At 36.2% G+C, this 11,338-nt stretch overlaps 1 protein-coding gene across 2 annotated transcripts in view; it reads left to right on the forward strand.

Annotated features, from left to right (window-relative positions):
• The window catches only part of PTPN4 (protein tyrosine phosphatase non-receptor type 4), a 225,920-nt gene that overhangs the window by 212,800 nt on the left and 1,782 nt on the right, over positions 1-11,338 (forward strand). For both annotated transcript variants that reach the window (XM_036742995.1, XM_036742994.1), the window contains exons 21-26: positions 2,636-2,726; positions 2,818-2,879; positions 5,132-5,278; positions 7,106-7,234; positions 9,179-9,327; positions 10,388-10,523. In XM_036742995.1, the coding sequence (XP_036598890.1) occupies positions 2,636-2,726; positions 2,818-2,879; positions 5,132-5,278; positions 7,106-7,234; positions 9,179-9,327; positions 10,388-10,523 (714 nt within the window). The remainder of the gene's footprint in view (positions 1-2,635; positions 2,727-2,817; positions 2,880-5,131; positions 5,279-7,105; positions 7,235-9,178; positions 9,328-10,387; positions 10,524-11,338) is intronic.

The raw sequence follows: 11,338 nt of genomic DNA on the forward strand, positions 1-11,338 counted from the left end.
GGAGCTCTTTTGACATTTGGGTTAGTCTGTTCTTTAAGGTGTTATTTTCTTCAGTATTTTTTTGGGTCTCTTTTATCAGGTCATTGACTTGTTTTTCATGGTTTCATGCATCACTCTCATTTCTCATCCCAATTTTTCCTCTACTTCTCTTACTTGCTTTTCCAAATCCTTTTTGGGCTCTTCCATGGCCTGAGCCCAATTCATATTTTTCTTGGAGGCTTTTGATGTAGGCTCTTTGACTTTGTTGACTTCTCCTGGCTGTATGTTTAGATTTTCTTTGTCACCAAAAAAGGAATCTAGAGTTTGAGTTTGAGTCTGCGTTTGAGTCTGAGTTTGTTTTTGCTATCTGTTTGTGTTGCCAGCCAACTACTTGAGCCTTGAGCTTTTTGTCAGGCTATAACTGCTTGTAGAGTAGAGAGTACTTTGTCCCAAGCTTTAGGGTCCCAGCACTGCTGTTTTCAGAGCTACTTCTACTCCACCATCAGCCTAGGCTGAACCACCACCAGGACCACAGTCCAGATCCTAGCAGGGTGCAGCAAGAGAATCTGCCTTTGTACCCACAAAGTGCTCCTTGCACTCCCGCTCTGATCTGCTGCTAGATTCCTCCCACCGTGTGAGCCAGGGACTCAGGAAACAGCCTCAGGAGTTTCCTGCTGGTGCCACCGCACCACCTCCACCACCCCCACCACCCCCAGGGCTGGTGGCTGGACCACTCTGAACTTGATCCTGCAGTTTCCCCCTAACCTGCTCTTTGGTGTTTGTGGGTTGAGAAGTCTGTTAACTTCTTAGCTCAGTGATTCTTCGCCCTGGCTGACTCCCGGTCTGGTCTGTTCTGGTGTTGCCCATGCTGGGCTGTGCTCCACACCCAGCACCATGTAATAGACCCTTCCCAGTGACCATTCAGGCTCCCCTGGGCTGGAGACCTGTTTCCCTCTGCTATTTTGTGGGTTCCGCAGCTCTAGAATTTGTTCACAGCCATTTTTACAAGTGTTTGGAGGGATTTAGGGGAGAGCTTAGGCAAGTCCCTAGTTTTCAGCCACCATCTTGGCTCCACCCTGAAGAGTTTAAAATGAGAAATAAGCAATAAACATATGACTTATTTAAAGGGAAAATTCTGTGTCCTGTTATGTTAGAAATCAGGCGTAACAGCAAAAACACACTTCAGAAAATAAAATAAGTCACATTTAAGAGATTAAAATTTTACCTAATTTAGTATACATTTTTCATTTTTTCTTCTTTTTCAATTGACAGATGTTTTAATATGGCACAAATGTAAGCATACAAATAAAACCAAAACAGATATTTTTCCTCAAAAACAGGGCAGCGCAACACAGAGAGTGATCATAATTGGTAATACATACCACCATATACTTTTATAATTTATCCTTTGGTTTTTTTTTTAAAGGAAGACTGTACTTTAATTTTCATAAGGTAGTTTCATCATCCACAATATTCACCTATGAATCACCTATGAAACTTCTTTTTGTTTGGTGTTATGTTCATTTATGTATCTGTAGTCAAGATGTATTTTTCTTTTGACTGTGCTTTCTTCATTTTGCATCACTAGGGAGGCAGCATGACATAGAGTGTGTACTTGTGGACATAGGAAAACCTAGATTCAGATCCTATCTCTGATCCTTTTGTGACCATGAACAAGTTACTTCCCCTCTGAGTCTTAGATTTCTCATCTCTAAAATCATATGATGCCTATAGAAACTACCTCACTGAGCCGTTGTGAAGCTCAAATTACAGTGTGTTTAAAATTCTACATAATTATCAATTACTATAATTATTATTGTATACGTCTTCCCATATTTCTTCCAATTTTTCCTGTTTTTGATGGCATAATTATATTCCATTATATTTGTACACTATTATTTATTTGGCCCATTTCTAATAATTGGGCACATAATTTTTTCTCATTGTTTTACTGCTGCAGCTAATGCAACTGTAAATACTATTTTCTTTCTAATGAGATTGATAAGCAAAATTCTATATTCTTTTCCAAAGAAGTTGGGCCATTTCACAGATCCCTAAAGAGTAATTAGCTTGCCTTCTTTCCCCCAGAGCCCCACCAATATTGAATTTTTACACATTTTATCATTTTCGCCAGTTTGATAGGTAAATTTGTTTTCCAGTTTGGGTTTTTAGTATTTTTTTTAATATTCACGTTCACTCCTAAGTTAAAGTTTTCTCTTTTTAATGTAGTAACAGTAATCACTTATATTTATATAGTACTTTATAGTTTATAAAGCACTTTAGTCCCTACTGACCCTATAAGGTTATTGATTCAAATACTTTACAAAATATAAAGCTGGCAAATGAGGATTAGGAAAATGAAAAGAAATACTAAAGTGTTACCTTTACTAAGTGGTAGAGCCAACTCCAAATGTAGTGCAACAATTTTATGACAAAGAGCAAATAGTTGAAATTCCCTATTTTATTAGTAGTATCTTCAGCAAGTTACCAAGAAGAATATAAAGTTTTCACATGAACTATGTAAAAAATAATTGCGTTCATTGCTTCTTGTTGAATTGATGGTCTTGAAGTTACTTAAATATATTTATAGGTGTTGTCTGTGTGCTAATGTGGATTCAGTAGTGTAACCAGAGCTGTCTGACTTGTTCTCTTATAGCAACTCTATAGAAAAAAGCCTGGAATGACAATGTCTTGTGCCAAATTACCTCAGAATATTTCCAAAAATAGATATAGAGACATTTCGCCTTGTGAGTATATTTTTTAAATTAATGTGTTAATATTTTAATCTTTGTGATTTATGGTTGCCAGATAACATTGTTTTAATGCTCTTTTTTTCAGATGATGCTACACGGGTCATTTTAAAAGATAATGATGACTACATAAATGCAAATTACATAAATGTGAGTTTAATTTTTTATTACGCTGGTGGTGTTTAGAATGGGTTAAAGTTTCTGAATAGAAAATCTTTTTGTTAGAGCTATCACTAAACCTGTTTTTTTTTTCTAATCACAAGTCCTTAAATAAGGTTCTTTATTTCCCACCCATACTTAATGGAGGCTTAAAACAGTATTTTTACCTGACTAAAACTGTCTCATGCATGTAAATAAATAAACAAGTGACGAAGTTCTTGAACCTCACAATACCTTCTCCCAACAAACTACACAGTCTGTACTAGTGTATAATAAAATTATTTACTATACACCAGTCATAAATGATTGCTTATCTCAAGTAAGCAGTTGGCTCTCTATAAAACTGTTCTAAAGCCATAACAGTCTTATATATAACTAGGACAATAAATAACTGTCCTAGAGCAACTCCCTATGTCTTGGATTCAACGTGTCTAAAATATGTCTTCTAAACTTCCCCATTTCTGTGTAAGGTACCACTCTAGTCACTAAAATTTGAAACCTTTGCATCATCCTCAGCTCTTCTTCCTCCTTCAAACTCCATATACATTCAGTTGCCAAATTAATTCTACCTCATCACATCTCTTACATCAATCCCCTTCTCTCCTCCCGTGTGACCACACCCTGCTTCAAATCAAGAAGCATTTATTAAGCAACTACTATGTGCCTGACGCTGCTAAGTGCTAGGAATACAAATTCAAATAAAAATATAGCCCCTGCCCTTCAGGAACTTACTTTCTAAGGGAGAAACAACTTATAAAGCAGAGCTGGAAAGGGGGGGAAGGGGCAAGGCATTAATGTAGGGGCATGGTGGAGAAATCTGGAGAGTCAGAAACAGCTAGGAAAGAAATGAATAGCTAGCCTGGCCCCTTCCTCAACAGGGAGGTTCCTGGAAGAACTTACCAGTGGGAGAAAGCAGATACAAGGGCTGAAAGATGTTCTAAGGTGAGAAGACTACACGGCCATAGGGATCTTCCAGGATAAGAAGGCTCCTATGGTAGAAAAAGTCCAGAGAGTCAGGAGTGGAGCCTGGAACACAGATGAAGTTTTAATCATGTCCTACCGGGACTGTTACAGTAGCCTCTTAATTGGTGTCCCTGCCTCAAGTCTTTCTCCCTCTGTACATCCTCCACACAGCTGCAGAATTGATATTTGATTCCCAAAACAGCTCTGAACTTGTCACTCCACACCATTCAGTGGCTCCTTATCTATAGGATATCTATAGGATAAAGGTAAAACTTCTTTGTTTAGCATTTTAAAATCTGTTCCAGCCTACCTCTCCAGGTTTATTTATTGCACATGACTTTATTTCATGAATTCAACATTCCAGCCTGAGCAGCCTACTTTTTTTTCCCCATACACAACATTCTATCTTCCATCTCCACATCTTAGGCTATCCTTCATGCCTGGAATATATTTCTTCCTAATCTTGCCCTTTGTAATCCCTAACTTCATTTATGGCTCAGTAACAAGTATCGTGTCTTAAACTAGATGTATCATAATCCCCCATTTGCTAGCACCCTCCTTCCCTTCAAAATTACATTGCATTTCTTTGTATTCATATTGTTTCTCTCCTGCTTTCCAATAGAGTGTCAACTCCTTGAGACCAGAGACTATCTCACTTTTGTCTTTGTATCTCCTGCACTTGGCACATAATAATCGCTTAATACGTATTTGTTGACATAAATAAAGGCTGGCTTCCTGATTTTTTAAAAGAGACACAAATAGATGTTATAATGATCAGCATTACCGAAAACATTCCTCTCCTGATAAAATTGAAAAGATTTATTGTATGATCATCAAAAATGTGTTAATAAGATTCACTCTCCATCACATTATAATCAGTAAATTATTGATTTAAGTTATTTTCATAAATCTGGCAATAACAAAACGACTGCTAATTAGCTAGAAATTTTATATCAAAAACTATATATTTTAAGTATCTCCATTGTTCCTAGAATTAAGACAGTAGGATTTGTTATTTTCTTTCCTTAGCGTACATGTGCCTTTCCATTGTAATTTGTCTTACTAATAGAGACGTATAATCAAACAGAAACAGTCCTGAAAATTTAGCCTGTCTGTCATGTCTTTTTCATCCTTAGAGCCTTTTTTTCAGTCTCATTTGATTTTATAATTCAATCTAAATTATCCAACAAAGATTTACTCTATGATTCATATACTTAGTTGACCAAGGGGGATGATAATTAAATAGTATAATTATGCTGCCTGTGTTCTTTTCCTTTTAGATGGAAATCCCTTCTTCCAGCATTATAAATCAGTATATTGCTTGTCAGGGGCCATTACCAAACACTTGTACAGATTTTTGGCAGATGACTTGGGAGCAAGGTTCCTCCATGGTTGTAATGTTGACAACACAAGTGGAACGAGGCCGAGTAAGTCAGAGCTTGGATCCTATGTGCTACTACGTGGAGAACTTTTCTATGACCAAAACAATCAAATAATTTTCTAACATGTAGCCTTATATTTTTGTAATGTCTTGCTTAAGGAGGTCCTAGGATTTCACTAAAGATTCCAGTCAATCAGTGAATAACTATTAAGTGCTAATATGCCCGGTGCCAATAAAGCTGGGAGATGATGGCCATTGAGAAGATGATCCTGTCCATGCTGAATATACAGTCAGTCAACATTTATTAAGCACTTAAGTGCCAGACACTCTGCTAAGCCCTGGGGACACAAAGAATGGCAAAAACCAGTCTCTGCCCCCAAGGACCATACATTCTAATAATAGTTTTAGCTGCTGTGATTGGACCAGTAGGAAAGATGTAAAGGCCTCTTTTATGGCAGTTTGGTGGCCCTGTGGATAGAGTGCTGGACTTGGAGTCAGGAAGACAACCTGAACTCAAATCTTGCCTCAGACATTTACCAGTTGTGTAATCTGCCCAGTTACTCAATCCACTTTCAACCTTGGTTTCCTCAAATGTAAATGTAATTTGGGGATAATAGTAGCACCTGTATCACGAGGTTGTGGTAAGAGTAAAATAATATATATAAGGAGCTGTGCAAACTTTAAAACACTATACAGATTTTAGCTATTGGCTATTATTATTTAATTAAATTCATGAGAAAAGCAAGAAATAAGTAGATAGAGTGCTAGACTCAATCAGGAAGACCAGTTCAAATCCCACTTCAGACACCAGATGTGTGAATTCTGGGCAAAGTCACTTAATGTCTTGAACCTCAATTTCCTTACCTTTAAAATGAGAATATTGGATTTAATGACCTGAGGTCTTTCCACCTCTGAACCTATGATTTTTCGATGCCTTAAAGAGCTTTTAATCTAATTGGAAAGAAAACACTAGAAGAATTAAATGACAAAGTGTGATAGTTGAAATAAGTATAATACAAGTTGAAAATGGAGTGACTATTCTGGGCCTGAGTATGAGTAGTTGGAGAAGACTTCATGAAGCAGGTTTGGCTTGAAGTGGGTTTTGAAGAATCGATAGTGTTTGGATAAACTGTGGAGGGGAAGAAGTACATCCTCAGCATGGGATGGTATAAGTCAAAGGCATGAGGATAGGAAAATGTAGACAGAGTTTATGTTTCACAATTGCATGTTATCTTTTTTTTTTTAATTTGAAGATTATATAGTGCCTTAAACTATGTTCATGGTGGATGCTTGGTGAAAACTTTGCTTTAAGCATTCCCATAGATTTTCTTTGGCTTGACTGTCCTTTTAAAAAATGGTCTCCATGTAACTACATGTTTAAACATGATCCTTCTAATTTACAAGTGCTTTTCTCACTGCATCCGGAAAGGTTGTAGATGCTTTAGTTCTAGGCATCATGTTATAAAGGGAAGAACACTAAAGTGAGATTCAGAGGACAGATCGAACGAGGTAGTACGTGTAAAGCATTTTGCAAACCTTGAAGTTATTATTTCTCAGCCTCAGGCTTTTTCATATGAATATACCATATAGGTTTGTTATGAAAATGAAAGGAGATATTTGGCTTATAGATGTAGAACTGGAAGGGACCACCAAAGCCCCCCATTTTATAAATGAGAAAGCTGAGGCCTGGGGGGGGGCCGGAGTGGGGGGCACTTGCTCACAGCCACCCAGGTAGTATCAGAGGCAGGTATGTGAAGCACTTTTTCCATGTTAATGTTCTATAATATGTATATTCAAGAGGGCTCTGGGTCAGATAGAGCATATATGAATTTAAATAAAAACACGATTCCTTTGGGAATTTTTTTTTCCTTAGGTTAAGTGTCATCAGTATTGGCCACAACTCACAGAAAGTTCATTGTATGGAAATTTCCAGGTCACCTGCCATTCTGAAGAAGGAAATTCTGCCTATGTCTTCAGAAACATGACACTATGTAACTTAGAGGTGAGAGTGCATTGCATCCAATGTTAATTGTGTTCAAAGAAAAGGCTCTCTCTAGCCCTAGATTTAAATGCAGAAAAAAATATATTGAGCTGCGTGCATAATCATGTTATTGATTACTTTGGCTCTCTTAAAAACAGGTCTCGGTGATGTAGTAAAAATATCTTACTTGTAAAGCTGAATGGAGGTTGTTGAACAAATTAAAAAGGCTTACTATGTTCCTAGTCACTGCCTGCCTTTCTCTGTGTGCTATTTGGATACAACCAATATGAGAAATGGAAACTATTTAGGAACTGATTCTCTGGCACAGAGATTCTTAATCTTCTTTGTCTCTAGGTCCCCTTGGGAGTCTGGTGAAACCTGTGGTCCCCTTCTCATAATAGTGGTTTTTAAATGCTTAAAATAAATCCGTAATAAAAGGAAACCCGTTATATTGAAATACAGTTATGAAAGTATTTTTAAAAGTAGATTTAAACATCTCAGGCTAAGAAACCCTGCTCTAAAGTAAAGAGTTGATGAGCTAGGCCAGAAGTATCAGAATGAATGCATCTGAAACCAAATTAAAATATAGTTGGGAAATATTTGATTAAATAAATACAAATACAGTAGAACATGGATAATGTTAATATGTGGTTTTCTAAATCAATATGCACCCATTACAGAGTGACCCCATTTCCACTTGAATTTAACACTTTTCTATTTGTATTTGACACCACTGGTCCAGGCACCCAGTGGGAAGGTAAGGAAACTATATTCTGCCCTGCAAAAGCATACCAACCTTTTTTTTCCTGTGTCATGATTGGGCTGATAAGCAATGCTGAGCCCAAGTAAGAATCTTCAAGGCTCTCTTACAAATATAGTGGATAATGTTTAGTGCTTCAGCTTTGTACACTTCCCCCACAACACATAGCCTTTGTTCCCTCATTGTTTCTGAATGTTAAGCCATCTTCTAAATTGTGAAGTTGGCCTCCTGTGTTAGGTGTTCCCATATTGGAGTATCTTGTGAACTTTTAAGATTCCACAGTAATAAGAGAATCCTAGTTAAAAATTTCTAGAGATTTGAATGAGGAATTTAAAGTTACATAAGCATTTTTCCCTCAGAATGTTTTTTTAACCAATTCTGTTCAGGAATCACCTCTTTCAGTGACTTTTAGGCAATCTTGTTTTTCATCACCTTTACAGAGACCCAAATGGATAATCACATCTTCCTGTTTTTCAGTAATTCCCCCCTCCCCCACTCCACCAAAGAAGAATCTAGATGTACAGAATATACTATATCTTGCACTAAGACCTAAAATTTCATCATTTTATGCAGTACCATAAAATTAATAAATGAAAAATCTGTTTTCCTTTCAAGAGTAACATAAAACGTTTACTCCACATTTGTTGCATATCTTTGGTTTGTTATTTTTTTTTAAGAAATCGTAATGAAAACTTTTTATGTTAAGTCAAAACCAAATACAGTTTTACCTGATATGTGATCGTAAGTCACTTGACCTCTGCTGCCTCAGTTTCCTCAACTGTGAAATGAGAATAACAATAGTATCTACCTCCCAGAGTTGTAAGAATCAAACAAGATTTGTAAAACACTTAGCACAGTGCCTGGCACGTAGTAGGTACTATATAAATGCTAGCTATTTATTACTGTTACTCTTACCTGTCATAAACTTCAGTGCTGTCAATAGAATCAACCTTTCAAATGGGGATAGGTATTAATTTTACATACACAAATATTAGATTATTAAAAACAAAGTAATAGGTACAATTTCTGTGACATTAATTTTTTCATAGCATACAGGAAAACCTGATTTTAAAACTTCATTACTGCATGTTACAATTTTTGTTGGCTTGGGTTTGATTTACTTTCACAATTAAGGTACAAGAAGTCTTTTATATTTGAATAGCATTCCTAAATCATAAGCTTACAATTTCTATTTTTGTAATTAGAAAAGTGAGAGTCGTCAACTCACCCAGATTCAGTACATAGCCTGGCCTGACCATGGAGTCCCTGATGATTCAAGTGACTTTCTTGATTTTGTCTGTCATGTACGAAATAAGAGAGCTGGCAAAGAAGAACCTGTCATTGTTCATTGCAGGTATTCTATTTCCTGACTTTTTTGAATGAATAGGTGCATTAATAGGTAATCCGAAAGGAAGAATATTTGTTATGCTTTATCCTTATGTATCATTCTTTAAACTCTAATTAATTTAGCCATCATACAGTAATTTAAGGCTTGCATATATTCCTGCTCACCTTCCCATATGAAAGAAGAGACAGCTAGCTTTTTTTTAATTGAACTTTATTTTCAGTTCTGAATTCTCTTCTTCCCTTCCATCCTCCACTACCATTGAGAAGACAAGAAAAACAAAAGTCTGTTACAAATAGACCAAGAAAAATACAAAAACATACGAAAGAAATTACTGCATTGGCCATATTGAAAAAATGAGGAAGAAAGGAAAAGGAAAGTGCAATGAAAAGTATAAACAAAATGCTATTAGAAATCAGATAAAGGAGAATTATTTCCAGCTAGAGACAGTTAGGAAAGGGGTTTATGAAGACACTCAGTAAGTGTTTATTGAATGGAATGCATTCTTTGCCGTCACCTTCTTATTTGCCTGCAGACATATGTAGGTCTCCTCAAAAAAAAAAAAAATCAAGCCTTGGTGGAGTAAGAAGAATGCTGAACTTGGCCTTAGTAGAAAGCAGGGGTCACCTCACAGTCCTGACACACATTGTTCAACAGTAACACAAAGTAATTAACTACAAGGAAGTTGGAAAGGGAAGGCGTTAGTAGTAGTTTTTTACTTTATAATTTTTATAGCTTTTTTTAAAAAAAATCACTTTTCTTACAAGCACTTGTATACTTTTAATCAACTTGCTGAAAAATTTAATGTAAATTTTTAGCCAATATTCTTAACCTGGGGAAACAATGAACAGGAGAATTTTGTTCTCAGGTTCTTAGACCGTTATTGTCCTGGTTTTCTTCTTAAAATCATTATTCTAGAACTAAAATGCCATTGCAGACAGCCCTTGCTTACAAATAGCATGTGATCATTAAAGTTTCAGTTAAATTTTTTTGCAGTGCATCTCATTTATGAGAATTCATCAAGAAATTTTTCAGCCAAGTTCTCTACCCCATTTATTTTTTTTTCTAGTGCTGGGATTGGACGAACAGGGGTTCTTATCACTATGGAAACAGCTATGTGTCTCATTGAGTGCAATCAACCGGTTTATCCACTAGATATTGTAAGGACAATGAGAGATCAAAGAGCCATGATGATTCAAACACCTGTACGTATAGTGCTTTTACGCTGAATGCAGATAGTAACTTATTATACATTACACTTATTTTATCCTTATTCCCCCAGCACATTTTTGTGTTCAGGTATTTTGGGAATGCTTTTGGGGGGAGGGGGGAACAGACCCATGATTTCATCCCAGTCTGAAAATTCCCTCTCTTGATGCACATTAGTAACCTAACTATAATTTATGGTCTTAGAGAGAAGCGTCAGGAGCTGAGAGGCTGTGATTTTCCCATGATCACACATCCTCTGTACACCACAAGCGGAACTTGAACTCAGGACTTCTTGACACTTGAGGCCAATCTTCTGTCTACTATGCATGTTGATGTTTTATAAATGAGCATATCAATTATTTAATACCCAGACTGTCTCTACCCAGTATCATATATATCATGGGGAACCGTAAAAATCATACAATCACTGAATGAAGTATCTTAAGAGAGCCTCCAGTGTAATAGCTGTATTGGAATCAACAAGTCTATTATAATGAAATTTCCATTATTATAAAATAACCGGCTATTGGGTGCCTGTGATCAAATTGCATTAAAGCAAATCCAAAAAAAGAATCATAAAATCTTAGAGCTAGAAGGGAATTTTGTCTAATTTTATTTTAAAGGTGTGGAAATTGAGGCCCAGAAAGGTTCAAGGTATTTGAAATATGCATAATCTCAACATCAGATTTAGTTTAATAATAGATCAGTAAAAGTTATTTAATATTTAGAAAGTTTTGAGTGTTTAAAGATAACCATAAAGATAATCATTTTTTTCGGATCAGTAACTTTAATCATCTTGTTTTCAATGAGT

Source organism: Trichosurus vulpecula, chromosome 2 (assembly GCF_011100635.1).
Source record: "Trichosurus vulpecula isolate mTriVul1 chromosome 2, mTriVul1.pri, whole genome shotgun sequence".
Taxonomy (NCBI): Eukaryota; Metazoa; Chordata; class Mammalia; order Diprotodontia; family Phalangeridae; genus Trichosurus; species Trichosurus vulpecula.